General features: G+C 42.0%; 2 protein-coding genes across 4 annotated transcripts in view; one reads left to right on the top strand and one right to left on the bottom strand.

The window, feature by feature from the left end:
* xpnpep3 (X-prolyl aminopeptidase 3, mitochondrial) overlaps nt 1-5,530 on the bottom strand; it is a 17,483-nt gene extending 11,953 nt beyond the window's left edge. Inside the window, exons 1-3 of one of the 2 annotated variants that reach the window (XM_039824485.1) lie at nt 5,350-5,530; nt 3,294-3,460; nt 3,073-3,189 (exon numbers count right to left, since the gene is read on the bottom strand). In XM_039824485.1, coding sequence (XP_039680419.1) covers nt 3,073-3,142 — 70 coding nt within the window. In that variant the 5' untranslated portion in view covers nt 3,143-3,189; nt 3,294-3,460; nt 5,350-5,530. Of the gene's footprint in view, nt 1-3,072; nt 3,190-3,293; nt 3,867-5,349 lie in introns of those variants that run through there. The other variant, XM_039824484.1, reaches the window with a different exon arrangement.
* On the top strand, nt 4,969-17,385 carry st13 (ST13 Hsp70 interacting protein). Of its 2 annotated transcripts, none has more exons than XM_039824486.1 (13): nt 4,969-5,134; nt 5,527-5,666; nt 6,563-6,611; nt 7,180-7,270; nt 9,220-9,293; nt 9,478-9,544; nt 9,666-9,750; nt 9,925-10,035; nt 10,633-10,735; nt 11,026-11,142; nt 14,909-14,948; nt 15,330-15,418; nt 16,721-17,385. In XM_039824486.1, the coding sequence occupies exons 2-13, from the start codon at nt 5,557-5,559 to the stop codon at nt 16,853-16,855; spliced, it is 1,071 nt and encodes a 356-aa protein (XP_039680420.1). In that variant the 5' UTR covers nt 4,969-5,134; nt 5,527-5,556; the 3' UTR covers nt 16,856-17,385. The 2 variants fall into 2 exon arrangements, with proteins under 2 accessions (XP_039680420.1, XP_039680421.1); XM_039824487.1 differs by lacking the exon at nt 4,969-5,134 and adding an exon at nt 5,265-5,383 and having other exon boundaries at nt 16,721-16,855.

The raw sequence follows: 17,385 nt of genomic DNA, 5'->3' as shown, positions 1-17,385 counted from the left end.
TCAGCTGATAAGTGTCAAGAAATTGCAGAACAAAAATGAACAAAAACCAGTCACCAGTAGATATGTTTCAACAATTTCCATTCTATTCTAGACCACAATATTTAAATTGTTCTCATAAATCAATGACACATGGCCGGGTTGGATCAGTGGGTAGAGCAGGCGCACATATAAATGGAGGTTTATGCCTCGACGCAGAGGTCCAGGGTTCGAGTCCGACCTGTGAGGATTTCCTGCATGTCCTCTCTCTCTCTCTCTCTCTCTCTCTCTCTCTCTCACCTAGCTGTCTTGTCAATTAAAGGCAGAAAAGCCCAACAAAAAAATAAATAAATCAATCAATGACACAACAATAAACCCAAACCTAAATTAGATTGTACAATGCAATGGATCAGCGAGGTTATATGCTTCTTCAAATTGATCACTTAAAAATAGAATACGGTTATCCTTCATTGACTAAGTGCCAACAACTAGGGGTGGGAATCACCAGAGGCCTCACGATACGATATCATCACGATACTTATGTCACGATACAATATTATTGCGATTTTAAAGATATTGCAATATTCTGCGATATATTGCAATTTATTACCTTTTTTCCAACTTCAAATTTTTCCCGATTTCAAATGATGTCCCCAAAAGAAAACTTTGTCAACATCTGTTTTATCTAAAAAGATGCATTTCTCTGTTTGTTCCTCTCCCTTCAATTTTACTGCTGCAAAATGGGATTGTCAAGCAGACAAACTGACCAACACATATATAATAAAAGATCGATACTTGGCGTCTGTGTATCGATACAGTATTGCCACAGAAAATATTGCGATACTATGCTGTATCATTTTTTCCCCCACCCCTACCAACAACATGTACCTTTTTCTTTACTTTTACTAATATTATAATGTGATCATTTTTATTTATCTATGACATAAAGTGCCTAATGCAATATGATGTGCTTGTTCTGTTATTAAAATGCATGAATAGGCTGCATGTTATTCATACAGTATATGCTAAACATGGAAATCTGCAATTGATTGCTTCCACTGCCAATCTCAGTCAAATCTTTGTAGTTTCTAAAAATGTGGTTATGAAACAAAGGATCATTTCATCTGGGCTTTATAGGGGTGCTGATTGTCTGATTTTACATAGAATGGCTTGTTTTTATCCAATAAATCATGATATAGGCCTATAGCATATTTTAGTATACATATCTGCCTATTTATAATGCTGCATGGGGACAAAAATCAGAAGTGCCTGTATTTAGTTCTGGGGAGTTCGGGCCAAGGGGGTAAGCATCTGTCAACAACCCAACAACAAACAACAAAGGTTATATACTGTCTATGGTAGGTCCTATGGTGCCATTTTGATGCTACCAAACGATCACCCGACGTTAGTATCCCATTGACTGCCATTCATTTTGACAGTAATTAACTTTACATCTGAAGCGTTTAAAGACTCTATTTGTCCATTGTTTATTTCTAAAGAAACACGACAATGTATAAAATACGGAGCCCCCCTGGTCCCACTTTGTCAAAAAAATTAATTATAACTATCTTGTGGCCACGAGATAGTATCTTGAGGCCTCAAGATAGTTATCGGCGCCTATGATCAGGAGAGATGCTAGAGGAACAAGGAACGCGCTCCAACACACCGGGATATACCGGGAGCGCATTTTGATAATGACTGGCTGAGACACAAGGAGGAAAGAGGAGGACGGAGCACAGATAGACGGGCAGGACAGCGGAGCCGGAGATACTATCTCGTGGCCAAAAGATAGTTATCTTGAGGCCACGAGATAGTATCTTGAGGCCTCAAGATACTATCTCGTGGCCACAAGATAGTTATAATTAATTTTTTTGACAACGTGGGACCAGGGGGGCTCCGTAATAAAAGGCTCCATTACCTTGTATCTCACGTTATGGCTCCTTATCAGACGCTTTTGTAAAAATAGGCTAACGATTGTGTCATAACCACGAGACTTACTGTCGCAATCGTAGAGGAATTACCGTATAGTACAGGAGAAGCTCGCAGGCAGTTTGGACTCACATTAGCAGTTTAAGTTTAATTACTAATGTTAACTAGCATTTTAGTTAGCAATAATTAGCCTGTGCCTATGTTATCTCCTTACATATACCTACGCTCTCTGTAAGATTGGGAATGATTGAGATTTCTCTTGGCACAGCTACCAGAAGACTTCACACTTTCAGACACGTTGCTCACGTCACATCTACGTCGGAAAACTGCTTCTAATATCCCTCACTGGTCTCCATCCAGAGCAACGGGATCTGTTGGTCCAGTTTATATACTGTCTATGGTTCGGGCCCATTTCAGACCCTGCTCAGATCCTTTACTGTAGCCTAGTATGGAAGTAGGCTACGCTACAGTGTGTAGTTTAACAGCCCTAGCACAACTGGAAAACTCCAAGTGACGCGATTTGCATGACTTGGAGTTTTTCTGCTGGCCTGTGAGTAGGGAGATCTGGGCACTGGTAAGATGGAGGGAAGTTCACCATAGTTCAATTACACATACGTTACCAACAGTGGTGTAGCCTAGTCTACGTGATACGCAGGTGTAGGCAGTATAGGCCTACTCACTAAAGAAAGCTCCAGGATTTTCGTATACCCACTTAAAATGTCCAATGACACGCAACAACATACTTTACATTATATTTTTGATATGAATGTCACCTGTGTTATTTTTCTTCGCATAGACAATATAAAAGTATATTTCCACCGTATTGGTGCATTAAGTGTAGGCTATGCAGGAAATGAAGTTGTTGACGCTCAAAACTTCCCTGGGGGAGGACAGACCCCCCACTACGATATGCCCCCCATTCCCCTAAAGGCAGATTCTGGCCCATATATATATGCCAATATATTCATATATATATTACAGCATACATACTACAATAAATTAGACTACACCACTGGTTATCAACATTATTAGGATACAAATTTGGTTGAATATCGGCAAAGTATCCCTTTAATATTTCCTTCTGAAATGTAACGTTAGTGGAGTAACGTTAGTAGTGTAAAGTACAAGTACCTTACAATTGAACAGACAACACCAAACTATGCTCACCTCGACTCCAATTTCGCCTCGGCAGCAGCTTGGCAGCAGCCCGGACCAAGGTGCTGGTTGAGGGCAACATTGTTGCTGCTACTGGAGGACACCGATCAGTCACAGCATGTCGCCCCGCTGTAGACATAATGTAACAGTCCGTGAAGTAGCCTAGGCTACAAATTAGTCAACTAACGCAGGATATTTACGGAGATACATGGCGGTGTGTTGTTGCGACTTACCTCCGTCAAAATCGTCTGCACAAACTGCTGTTTGTGTCCTCGGCTGACATTTACCTCGCTAGTTTGAAGTCACGTTTGCTAACCGTATTCGTTCGTGGTGGATGCTGGGAATTTACTGCCCTGAATTTCGCTTCCCAGGCAGAGACGCTTAATCCCGCCTCCTTCTGCTGCGATTGGCAGAGCCAAAGCCAAAGAAGTTGAGTTTATAATTAATTTACAAACAGTAAAGCGATCATTACAATTATACTTTACTGAAAATACTCCACTACCATTTTAGTTAGCCTAAACCTTACAACATGCTCCACCAATGAAATGATATACAGGTTATGCAAGCACTGGCATCATTATAAGCTTTTCCCCGTTAGGCTGGTAGGCCCACTGACCTACTCAAACCCCCTTAGGACAGGGTTGGGCATCGTTTGGATTTTAACAATTCTGATTCCAATTCCGATTCATCCTTTAGATTCCGGTTCTTATCAATTCTCGATTCAGATTCTTTGAGAGTAGGAGTTGAAATGGGCATGCTTATTTCACAAATAAGAGGAACGTTTTATTTTGATTCAAAGGTGGGTTGCAGTTTTACCGGGCTTTTTCCAATGTAAAATAAAGCCACACTAGAGCGCCGCTTACTGTGCTCCGTGGCTGCAACACAACAAGCGCCTGGCCGCTGCGGAAACCAAAACTTGCGCATGTTAAATCTGGAACCCATGATCAGATTTGAGACCAAATCCTCCAAACGATTCCAATAAAGAAATGATTCCACTGGAATCGGTAGAGGAGGAAAAGGGTAAAGAGGACAGAACGAACAGAACAGGAAGGAAGGGAAGGAGTGGTAGCCATTCACTCATTCACTGTGCAATAAATTAATAATCTACTCACATACATACCTGGACACTCTGCTCTTCACTACTAATTTATGCTAAATGTTATTTATTTATTAACTGTATAATAACACAATACCATACAAAGTCCTATATATCTATATATATATATCTATCTGTATTTATCTGTAGTTTATTGTTGTTTACTGTCTGTTTACTTTTTGTAAAAATATTTAGCTAAAAGTTTATTGTTATTCTTATACTGTATTTTTTTCTATACTGTATTTTTTTATACCTCTTTATTTAAAGAGTGTTTTGTAAGCTGCTAAAATCTGCTGCTGGAAATCTAATTTCCTTGCGGGAGTCATCCCAAAAGGATCATTAAAGAGAAGTCTAAGTCTAAGTCTAGATACAATACTTAAATGTTGTCAATGCACAAGAAGGAAAACAATCACCCAGGCAAAAAAAACAACAAAAACAAAACAAAAAGGGGAAATTACTTTAAAAATCACTAGTCAAAAGCAAAAGGCTAGAGAAAGGCTAGAGAAGAACAAAAATCAACAATTAGGAGCAGCATACAAGGGGAGATTAATCAAAACAAATAACCTCCTAGATATGTCACGACACATTTTTCTGGCAATACTTCCTACAGACATGCATTACTACAAATCGCAATGTGCTTACTAGAAATTGTACTAAAATAATATTTAAAACCGTAACAATGTTGTCACGATGTTTTTTAAATAATGTCTGACTTTTAATCGTTTGGAATCAACCACTATAATAATGTAATGGTATACTCCAGCTTTGATGGTTGCGGATTTGTACGCATCGACCTGACAGGCCGAATTCAGGGTCCAAACTCCCAGGGCCTCTAGCAGTCTGTCCGACAACTCGCCTGAATGAAAACACAGGAGCGACGCCACCACCAGTGAAGCAGCATTGAGGTGATAAAAATCAGCTGCAACCATCCTCTGCGGGGTTTCTTCTCAGGTTTCAACGGTGTACATCTTTGTTCAGGTGCGTTTGCCTTCAAATACTGACATTCATGGCTGCAGCGACCAACTGGTTTTCATTAATCACGGCCCGTATTGCAGCTAACCTTAACCTTAGCGGACAACGTTATCATGCGTCAGTTATCGCGTCACATTTCCAGAAACTTCTGGATTGCGAACTTAACGACAAATAGCCAATAATGCTAATTGTGCATGGTTGCTTCATTGTTAGCCCCTCACCTTCACGTATTATTGAAGTGTGGAGTGAACAAAGGTGAGGTAGTATTTCATCGATTCGTTAGCATACTTTGCTAGCTGAACAAGCCTGGCAATAACGTTTGCAGCTGAGCACGTAAACAAAGCCAGACATGTATAAATTGTTAATTGTTTTTCTTTCTGGTTCCCCCCCACATGCAGCGCGCTGTGTGCTGTACGTGACCGAGCAGCATGGACCCACGAAAAGTGGCAGAGTTAAAGGCCTTCGTGCAGATGTGCGAGTCCAATCCCCAAATTTTGCACCTTCCAGAGATGAGCTTCTTCCGGACTTGGTTGCTTGGGTCAGTAATGTTATACATGGGAGCATAAGTGTTGCTCCAACCTGTAAACCCTCTGTGCAAGTATACCGGTTGTTATGTAAAAGATTAATGGAGGATTCATTATGTCAGTAAACCGCTTAGCTAGACAACATAAAGTCCCAAACAGGCTTACCACGTGCCCTGTCCCGCCCACCTTTCGGTATAAAAAATCATGGACCACAGAAGGTGCAAAACCTCTCTTATCTTTGATGATTTACACCAGTGGTTCCCAAACTTTCATTCGAATTACCCCTAAACTGACAAATTAGACCAAGGACCCCCATTTGATAGGATTTTGTCCCAGGGTCCCTCATGTGATAGGATTTTTGCTTTTTGACGTTTTATTACACTAAGTGTATGAAACCCATGACCAAAATAGTCATACATTCGGTCATGGTGTTACTTATGGATGGAATTATAGTGAAATTAAGTACTCTCATTGAAACCATTGACACTTTGTCAAAGATTTGGACTCATAAAGTTAAAGGTGCAGTAGGTAGGATTGGGAAGATCGAGGACTTAGCCAAAATTTTTGAACATCGACAACTTCTCAGTCCCTCCCCCCCTTTGTGCTAAAGCCCAAAACGGTCTCCTAAGCCCCTCCCCCCACAAGGGAGAATGAATGCGTGTGCATGAGCATTGATTGACACGCAGTTAGACACAAAAATCTTAAGGAACTGTTGATTTGACAAAACAATTTGTAGACATCACCACCTGTTCTGGGAACCATTTGTTGACATTTTATAGATCTAACAATTAATTGGAAATTATCTGGAGATTATTTGATAAAGATAATAGATACAATTGATATTGGCAATAACCTTAACCCTGTCACTTGTATTGTTAGCTGAATTGTACTCCATATTTTTATATTGCAGAATGGATGCAACAATCCCTCCCCCAGCCAAGACAAAGGAGTCATGCCAGGTAACACATGAATATTGTTATTAGGATTGGGCATCCGTTACGAAAACCGCTTCCAACTTGGAATCGTTTCAAAAATTACTATTCCAGTGGAATCGTTTTGAATCCAATCGGTTCATTATTTAGCACACGCAAGTTTTGGTTATGCGAGTGGTCGCCGTACTTTCAGGCGCTTGTTGTGTTTCAGCCATGGAGCGCAGTAAGCGGCGCTCTAGTGTGGCTTTATTTTATGTTGAAAAAGCCCGTTTTAAAACTGTAAATCACCGTTGAATCAAAACATTATTAAAAGTGGTTTCAACTCCTGGGTGCCTTTGCTGCATGTCGTTAATCTCTCTCTCCCCTTTCATGTCTAAAGCTGTCCTATCTAATAAAGGCCTAAAATGCCAAAAAAAAAGAAGGGGGGGAGAATCCAAATCGATGAGAACCTTAGTCGAAAGGAACAATAGAAATTTCAATCAGAATTGTTAAAATCAAAACGATGCCCAACCCTAGCTATCATGCCATACTTTTTATGATTTGATATTTGTACGCTTGTCACACGTGTTGTAACAGAGCGCTCTCTGACTTGCAGGGTGGCTGTCCTTGTGGTCCTCCTCCTACATCAGCTCCAGCTCCTGAGCCGGAGCCTCCTGTACTGTCTACGAGTGAGGAGAGTGATATAGGTACACAAAGTTTCTTAAATCGCAGCCCTGGCCTTAGGGCACATGGGCCTTTTCCTGTGGATAGAGTAGATACAGCGCATAACCCCCTGCAAAACAATGAATTGTCATTACATTTGGGTTTTGGTTACCTTTTTGAGAGCCAGGCTAGCTTGGCATGGGCCAGCGGGGGATTAGTTTGTCCAATGGTGTGCTGAGGCCTTTTTCCAATTAAACTCCACAAAAACCAAGGATATGGTCATTGATTTTAGGAAACCATCCCTCCCACCATCTCAGACTTTCATTAAAGGAACTGGAATTGAGTTTGTTGAACAGTGTAAGTATCAGGGAACCGTCATTGATAGAAACCTGAAGTTTGATGTCAATTGTGATGCAGTCTGTAAGAAGGGACAGCAACGTTTGTACTTCTTTAGGAAGTTAAACACTTTTAATGTAGATAGGAAAATGATGTCCTTATTTTATGTCCTTTTTATTGAATCTGTTCTTACTTTTGCAATGATTGCTTGGTACGGTTACCTGAACATCAGGGACAAAAACCACCTCAGCCATATTGTAAAGGTCCCCCTTGATGGCTATCTTTGATCAGCAAGTCCTCCGCACGGCCCAGTCTATATTACACAGCACAAACCACCCCCTTCACTCTGAGTTTGTAACACTCCCCTCAGGTCGCAGATTTAGAGCACACTGGTTTAAGACCAATAGGAGTAAAAACTCCTTTGTCCCATGTGCAATAACTCTGCTTAATTTGCACATGTAATGTAGAATTTGTTTATAGATTGCTCTAGTGGTGATACATTGTGTTGTGTGTAGAGATGCACCGATTACAACTTTCTAGGCCGATTCCAATTTTCTTTGAGTTAGACCAGCCGATACCGATTTTAGCGGATTCCAATTTCATTTTTTTCTAACCGCTTTACAGCACACACAAATATTTATTTTCTATCTTTTCTTTAATAGAACATTTTGCACAGAACATAGAACATGTGTTGAACAGATAATGGATCACTATAAAATAGAACTATATGAATTACTCCTGGTGTGGGAAATTCACACACCTCTAAAGTGCAACGTTAGAACCATTTCCTTGTTTTCACATCCAATATCCAACTAAAAAAAATGTGTTTTTGGTGTCGTCCCTCCACGCCCTACTTTTTCCTTGCAGGTGTTTCATAGTGCAAACTTGTTATCTTCTGCACACATGCGGAAGAATTTCCAAACAGCTGACATGTTGCAGGTTAATTCACGAGGTTCCCTACATGTGCGAGAATAGCGCGGAAATGCACGTCACACTGCGAGCGGGTACGCGTGACAAACTGTGGAAAAGTTGAGAGAAAGGAAAAAGAGACTGTGCTCTCGCGTCCGTGTGTGCGTGCGTCCCTGAGAACTGTAACTCGTATAACTTCTGTTGTCAGTTAATTGTAGCGTTGACCGGCATGAAATCGGCATATGTCAGACTGACCTGCCGGTCGCCGGTCATGGCCGAGCACGTGAAAACCGGCCAATTCCGGTCACCGGCCGCTCTATCGGTGCATCTCTAGTTGTGTGAATTACATACAGGGAAACATTTTTCTACTCATGTCTTTGTATTGTTGTCGTGTTTATTTGTATGTTGTTTGAATGTTTCTTTTTATCTTGCACTCCTGACTGCATATCAAGTTTCACATTTGGCATAATAAAGTGACTGACCTGAGGTGTTTTCAATCGCATGCTAAAGTGAAGCTGACTCCAGCTTCATATTTACCGTACAGACACGAGCGTGGTATCAATCTTCTCCTAACTCTCGGCAAATAAGCATATATTTCTCAGAGCAAAATGGATCTAAAAATGTACCATACCTGTATCTTATTACCTATATGTCCGTTACTGTGTAGAGTACGGTAAATCAGGTTTTCAAAGTAATATTGTTTGTGTGTCACAACAAGAGCTCATTGTATATGTTGGATCTTTTTCAGAAATAGACAAAGAGGGAGTGATCGAACCAGACACTGATGAACCACAGGACATGGGAGAGTTTGAAAACACTGAGGTAAAATGTTGAGCTTTTCTATATTGTATCAATTATATAAAATGCAAACCTTATTCTCCCAGGATATTAAAAGTCCCATATTGTATAGGCATCCAATGTATTTTTATTTATTTTTTATTTTATTATTATTAAGCAAAAAAATGAACTTGAAAATTAGTAAAATATGGACCATACATTTCCCCAGGTCACAGAGGAGATGATGGACCAGGCCAGTGAGAAGAAGATGGCAGCCATTGATGCTCTCGGAGAAGGTAGGTTGATGTTGTGTTCAGAAGGTGAATGCAGACTGATTAGGTAAATGGAAAGATGCTCAAACTTGAATTAGATTGATGTTCTCTAATACCAGTTTCAAATAATTTTTTTCTCTTATAGGTGATCTGCAAAAAGCTCTGGATCTTTTTACTGAAGCCATCAAGCTGAACCCCTGCGTAGCCATCATGTACGCCAAGAGGGCAAGGTGAGAGTCCTCGGTGTCTTTTATTCAGGCTATCAATGGCCGAGCCGCTGTTTGATTCCACCGAATAATGCATTATATTCAAGAGCTTTTAAATGGTGTCTTCTTGCCTTTTGACTCCTGTTACAGTGTCTGTTATGAATGACTGAGTGTAGTCCGTTGTCCTCTTTGTGTTAGTGTCTTTATCCAGATGCAGAAACCCAACGCAGCCATAAGAGACTGTGACCGAGCCATCAGCATCAACCCAGACTCTGCACAGCCGTACAAGTGGAGGGGAAAAGCTCACAGGTACATTTCTATTTAACCCCTTTACACACGCGTGTCACAACCAAAGCCTCAGTGTACACACTAAGAGTAGGACACACCCTCAGTGTACACACTTAAAGTTTGACTCATGTTTGACAACTGGCATTTAATATTTAATCAGCTGAGCTAACTAAGAGAGAGTGATCGCTTTGTGACCGGCACGTAGAAATACACGTCAGGTGTGAAAGGCCAGGCGCGACACTTAGGCCTGCGGTGTGTTCCCGTGTTAGTCTGCACCGTTGGGCATGTTCACAGCTGTTTTTTTTTAAAGAGTTTTGGTGACCAAAGCGGCCTGCAATAAAATCCTGACTGTGTCAGAACTGTAGGACCAGATTCTCACGTGACTGCCACAACAACACATATCACAAACCAGCCAAGGCATGAAATGACACAGAATTCCCGTTGTAAGCACTATTTTTCGAATAATGTTCAACCATGTCTTTGTTGATGACGCGTTCTGACACCGATTGCAACCAAGATTTTATCAAAACGATCTCACGGTGTGACATTCAATGAACCTGCAAGATCGCTTTTAGTTCAAAGGGTATAACATGACAAGTGTGTGTACGTGTGTTGCAGGCTTCTGGGCCACTGGGAGGAGGCAGCCAAGGACCTGGCCACAGCTTGTAAACTGGACTATGATGAGGATGCCAGTATAATGCTGAAGGAGGTCCAGCCTAAGGTATGATACAAGAGAAAAGGGGGAATAAAAAAAACATCGTTCAGCCTTTTTAAATGTTTGTACTAACTGTAAAGCAGATATGTTACTTTAATGTGTTCAAGCTCTGAATAGAAGGGTTGATCTGTATTTTTGATGTATTTCAGTGTTCATATGATCCTGTTACAGATGAACAGTGTGATCAGAGTAGGGCTCCAGAAGCCCATAATGGCAGACAGAGACTCAAAGCTGATGCTCCCAGCTGTGAGTTTGTGGTTTGTCATTCTTGTCATGTTTCCCGTTTTTTTTTGCAGGCTAACAAAATCATCGAGCACAGACGCAAGTACGAGCGTAAGAGAGAAGAGAGGGATGTCAAGGAGAAACAAGATCGGATAAAGAAAGCCAGAGAGGAGCATGCACGGGCTCAGAGGGTGAGCTGCTGTGGGGATTACCAAATTCCGATTTACAAGTTTTAAATTGAACTGTTCTTCCTACACAGTCAACTGTAACATCATACTAATATAATAGTTAGTTGATAAAAGCTGTGCACTTTAAGTTGCAGCTGAACACGCTGGTGTCCATGATTTTCCCACCTTGATGGCTCAAGGCACAACTGACGTCTGCTAAGCCCCACCCCCCCTTAGCTACTGTTACTGCACCTGACCAGATTATACAAAACTTGTAACCCGACTAAATAATGTCGTATGAAATGTTCCTTGGACTTGAAGTAACGCTGGGTTCTACTGTAAGCTAGATATCTGGAAATGCTAATGTTTGCAGGTTACATTACAGCAGAAAAATCCTTGTCTAAAGCGCGATTTATGCTTCTGGGTTAAATCTACGCCGTGGCTACGTACTGTACGTAGGTGCGTGGAGACACGGACCCTACGCCGTACGTTCCCATTCTCCATAAACAACATGATATCAGGGAGAGGGTTAATGGTGCGTTCTTTTTGTCCACCGAAGTCGTTTTACGAGTTGTTTTCCGGAGTTACGACCCGGAAGTTGCAAAAAGAACGCCCCCGAGGTCGTGTTTACGACTCGTCAAGTCGTCTGAACTCAGAGAACCCCGAGCTCACTTTCAAAGATGGCTACGTCGTGCATCACACGTAGTAAATATTGTGGTTTTCTACAATTTTAAGCACTTTTGTCTTTGTTAAAAACCAAATGAAGAAGTTGTACACATAGCGCTGTATACTGCTACCTATAGGCATGTCGCTACAGTCTTATTAGGAGTTAAATACCGCCTGATTAGTTATTTTGTAGCTTGTGCAGCTGAAATTGGCTAGAGACGCTCGGTTGCTATATGACAACAATGGCTTTAAGCCGAGTCTTGAGCAGAAAGCAGAGCAGTAGCCTAACGTTAACGTTAATCAAAACGTAATTTTCATGCATCAAACTGTGAAATATAGTTGTGTAATATGTCAATAACTGGGTGAATAGAATCCTAAATGTTCCTAAAAATGTTACAAAAATCCATCTTTTCTCCGACTCGTAGTATTGTGTGACAAAAAGAATGCAACAACCCGCGGTTATTCGTTACGCTCGAGCTACTAGTCCCGATTACAAGACAAAAAGAACGCACCATTACTTCTCCAGCTACAGATTTCCCACCGTGGTCAGAAAGCAGAGGGGAGACACTTTGTTTCTCTCACTAGGACCACACACACACACACACACACACACACACACACACACACACACACACACACACACACACACACACACACACACACACACACACACACACACAGGCTCTGCCATTCTCCTAAAGAGATTGACATTTATCTGTGTTTTAAGCCCCCAATGTCTCCTTCCAGGCAGCGCTGCCTGGAAGGCACTAGGATTAGGTAATGGTTAGGGTTAGGTGTCTACAAGTCAACGGTCGCAGCGCTGCCTGGAAGGAGACGTTGGGGGCTTAAAACACCATCGCGCGAGATACACACACACACACACACACACACACACACACACACACACACACACACACACACACACACACACACACACACACACACACACACCCACACCATTGCACAAGTATAAACTTCAGGCCACTTGCGTAGGCTATGGCGAAAGCTCTGCGTGGAACCTCCGCAGAACCATAAATCACGCTTTACACGTTTACTGTTGTGTTATTGGTCGTAACAAAAAAAAAAGAAACCACTCTCCTAACACTTAAAGTGATGGTTCGGAGTAATTTCACCCTAGGCTGCTTTGCACTTTGACCTTGAGCCAAACAAATAAGCTTTTTTCCCTTGTTATAACGTTGGTCGAGTTACTGTTATTAGCTGAATAGCTTAGTGCAGGCGCTAATGGATCCACGTTTGTATCTCATAAATTACCCCACTAATAATGCCTGGAATAATACCAAACTTCTACAGTAGTACAAATAGTTTCAATAGTTATAAAATGAGGCATTACAAAGTTTGTAACTACACCAGAAGTATATTTAAATAACACTTGCCTGATGGATACTCCTCTCGGCTGCTAATGCGCTATCGCGCGAGATCACGCACAACATCTATTGCTTTTAAACCGCAGCCGGGATACATACAACGGTGTGGCATCTTGTCCTATCGCCTCACGCTGCAGTAGCTGCTTCTGCTGATCACTCGCTTCTTGGATCTTCTTCTCCAGTAGTCTCTTCCGGCAATAGATGTAGTGCTCTGTGCGTGATTTCGCGCGGTAGCAGCCGAGAGGAGTATCCATTAGGCAATGGTTATTTAAATATACTTCTGAAGTATAAGGTTCGCACCGAATATTCGGCCCGAAAATTTTGGCGCCCCAAAATGGCCCCAAAAAGAGCAGGGGCTTTTTCGGTTTGCCGAAATACCTTTATCAAAAAACAATACGACGGCCGAAAATGTTGTGATGACGCACAACAGAAAACCGCGACCTGCACGTGTGTCAGTACCCGATCCGTTCCACCTGCAAAGCGTCTCCTGAGCAACGAGGTTGAGACGGACCACGGAGTGAAAACAATGAAAATGCGCTCTTAGAGTCTGTCAGCACACGTTTCAGTGAGATCTGTTCGGATCCTCTGCACTTCATCGCGACTGTACTTGATCCGCGTTATAAAGACCATTACTTGGATGGCGGAAATAAAGCAGGGCGCCGAGAAATGATCCAGGCCGCCATGGATGCGGAGAACCCGCGTGGAGGCGGAGAGGGAACAGCGCCAGACGCAGGAGGAGATCAGAGCGCAGAAAAAAGACTTGTCTCTCTGCACCAGATGAGGGGCATGCACACCGCGTTGTCTGATATGTTATGTGAAATCCTGCAAGAAAGTGCCTCAATTATATAATAATAATAATAATAATAATAATAGGTAAGCTATTCTGTTCTTAGGCTACTGTATACTGTATGTGACTATCAGATTGTAGCCATATTTCTGCTAGATATTTTTTAATTAAACTTTACTATTAATTTATACAATTGCAATGCCTTGATTTTAGTAAAGTTAGTACACAGTCATAGCCATAAATGCAATGGTACTAATAATTGGCTTAATTTCTTTCGGTGTTTCGGTTTCGGTTTTCGGTCTTGGTTTCCTCTTTTTTCGGTTTTCGGTTTCGGCCAAGAATTTTCATTTCGGTGCATCACTAGTGTAGTTACAACCTTTTATTGTACTGAAACTATTTGTGCTACTGTATACGTTTGGTATCATTCTGGGCATTATTATTATTATTGGGGTAATTTACGAGATACAAACGTGGATCCATTAGTGCCTGCACTAAGCTAACCAGCTGGTAACGCTAACTCGACTAACGTTATAACAAGGAAAAAAGCTTCTGGGGGGTTGTTTGGCTCGAGGTCAAGGTGCAAAGCAGCATAGGGTGAAATTACTCCAAACCATCACTTTAATATACAGAGTATCACTCTTACAAGTCCCCCATGCACACTTCTTCAACACGTGTCTAGTTCTGTTTGCTAAACTAGGATTGGACGATTGTTGTTTAGGGAAGGGGTTAAGCGAAGCCAGTCGCCACTTCCCACCTCAGACCACAAACGTGCAGCTCAAGGCTGTCTCTCCATCAGAGACGACCTCATCGACATTCTTAAATCCATTATTTTGAACACCAACCAAATACGATTTTTACGATTTCCCCAATGATGGTTATTGGTTAGCCTAATGACAACCACTGAATGCGTCCAACACTATTAAACTCGTACCATTCTTTTGTCTCACATCAGGAGGAGGAAGCACGACAGTTCGGAGGAGGATTCTTCCCAGGTAGGAGAGTAGAAACAGGCCCGTTCACTGCATGATGGGATGAGATGAACACTTCATAGGATTATAGGCGAAGCAAATAGAAAGATAATACCGTGTGGGAAATAATTCATGCTCTTATAAACACTTTGATTATTTTATTGCGTGGTGTATGCTGTAAGATCCTAGACAGAAGAACCATGTCCTTCAAAATTACAGATTTATTTATTATTGTTTATATGTATTTTGAGTCATTTGTTTGTACACTTCCTCAGTTTCACTTAATTATTGTATTTAAAGCTCCACCCAGCAACACTCCAAAGTATTTCTCTGTTCCGTTGGGATTCCTCAATGATTTCAGACTGATGTGCTGCTACAGTTAATAAGGCTGGTTGTTTTCTGCAGGTCCTGCTGGATTCCCAGGCGGAGCCCCTGCTGGCATGCCTGGTCTCGGCGAACTCCTGAAGGATCCTGAGCTGCTTAATGCCATGAAGGTGACTTAACTGCTCAAAATCCCACCACTTCCACTGCCACGTCCCATGACTCTAGTAAAATACTCTTAATCGCTTTCTTGCAAAGAGATAAGAAGATTGGTACCACAAGTCTGTAAGGTATATGCATTAGCTTAGCGTAAAGACTGGAAACAAGGGGGAATGGCTAACCTGGCTGTGTTCAAACGTAACAAAAACCACCTACTGGCAACCTCAAAAGCTCAAGAGCTAAAGCTCACTTGTACAGTAACAGAAGTCAAATACAGCCTTAAACGCAGAGAAGACCCTGTACAACTCAACTCATTTAGACCTGCATTATTTTCACACATAACAGGTTGTTGCGGAGGGTCTTTTTGACAGTTCAGAATGACAACGAATACAAAATCATCATCACTTACAGGGGTAGGAGGATGTTGTGGGGAGGTCCACACACCAGAATGTGTATTTGAGCCTTTGGCAGTGCCACATAGAGGTGGACTTAAATGCGTTATCCCGTTGTTCACTCGGAGATTAAAAAGCTACGGGGGGGATGCCTGGGTAGCTCTCCTGGTAGAGCTGGCGCCCATATATGGAGGATTACTCCTCGACACTGCGACCACAGGTTCGACTCCAACCTGCGGCCCTTTGCTGCATGTCTCCCCCCCCCTCCTCTCTTCCCCCTTCATGTCTTCAGCTGTCCTATACAAATAAAGGCCTAAAATGCCCAAGAAATTATCTTAAAAAAGAATTAAGCTACAGGGGGAGATCCTGTCTACACAGAACAGCCAATGTACTCTCACTGCCACAGCGCCATTAGAGAGGCAAAATGTTTTCCTAGCTGCCACTCAACCCAACTAACTGGGACACTGTTCATGTCCTCAAAGTCAGAACACCTGTGCCTGGACTCAATAATATGGAGCTGTGGAGAGATCAGAGCTGTAGACAACTGTTAAAGCTGTGGTATGCATTTTAATTTTGGCATCATATGGCAACAACTTCATAATAATCTTTCAGCATAGTGTAATGCAGGGGGTCTGAGAGAAAACTAGACTTTTGCACCTCCTCTTGGCTCTGTTTTCAGGCTTTAGATAATCTAGCCATGACGGGAGATTTTGGCCAATCGCAGGTCATTTAGGAGAGAACGAGCGTTTCTGTTTGCTGTTCTGCACATGCATTTGCCCGTGCGACCGAGAGCAGCAGCAGCTTTAACCTCCACCCACACTCCCCAACATTAGAACTTGGAAAGATGTACTTTTCATTTCACCTTGTCTTTAAAGTTGACGTGAATAAAGGTGAGCCCCGTTTGTATTCCATATTAAACTCCAGGACCCTGAGGTGATGACCGCCTTCCAGGATGTGGCACAGAACCCGGCCAACATCTCCAAGTACCAGAACAACCCCAAAATCATGGCGCTCGTCACCAAGCTGAGTTCCAAATTTGGAGCGTCACCACAGCCATAGACGGGACCGACCGAGGAAGAGAGGATACGTGGGGAAACTATCTGGAGAGCCACACTGCTTTTCAACTATTATTCCACCGTGTGCAGATCAAACAGGGGAGCAGGTGACGGGTTAATTGGTGTCATGTAGAGAAGGTGGGGCAACTTTTTAAATGTTCTTAATCAGCCTGTTAGCACTTAGCAACGTCCCAACAAATCAACCCGATGGTTAGGCGTCAGGTCTGATAACCCCCACTGACTCCTCTCAGCGGGGACTTTACTAAACCACAGGTTGACATTTCTTATTAACCTGTATCTGAAAAAGCTAAACTGGAAGCTCCTGCATACAATTTGTTTTTTTTACAGCCATTCAATACTTTAGTTTAGGTTTTTTCTTTCTCCAAACATAGCCGAACTCTCACAAAGTGTCGCCACTTTTTGTAATCGGTCTGTTATTATAAATGCAAAAAATATTACTGATCATGATGTCTGACCCCGTTGGAAAATTATGATTTAATGATTCACAATAATAAAACCTCTGTTGCTTCAAAA

This window comes from Perca fluviatilis, chromosome 15 (assembly GCF_010015445.1).
Source record: "Perca fluviatilis chromosome 15, GENO_Pfluv_1.0, whole genome shotgun sequence".
Taxonomy (NCBI): Eukaryota; Metazoa; Chordata; class Actinopteri; order Perciformes; family Percidae; genus Perca; species Perca fluviatilis.
Note: the sequence above shows the minus strand (reverse complement) of the source record. Positions and strands in the feature narration are given on the sequence as shown.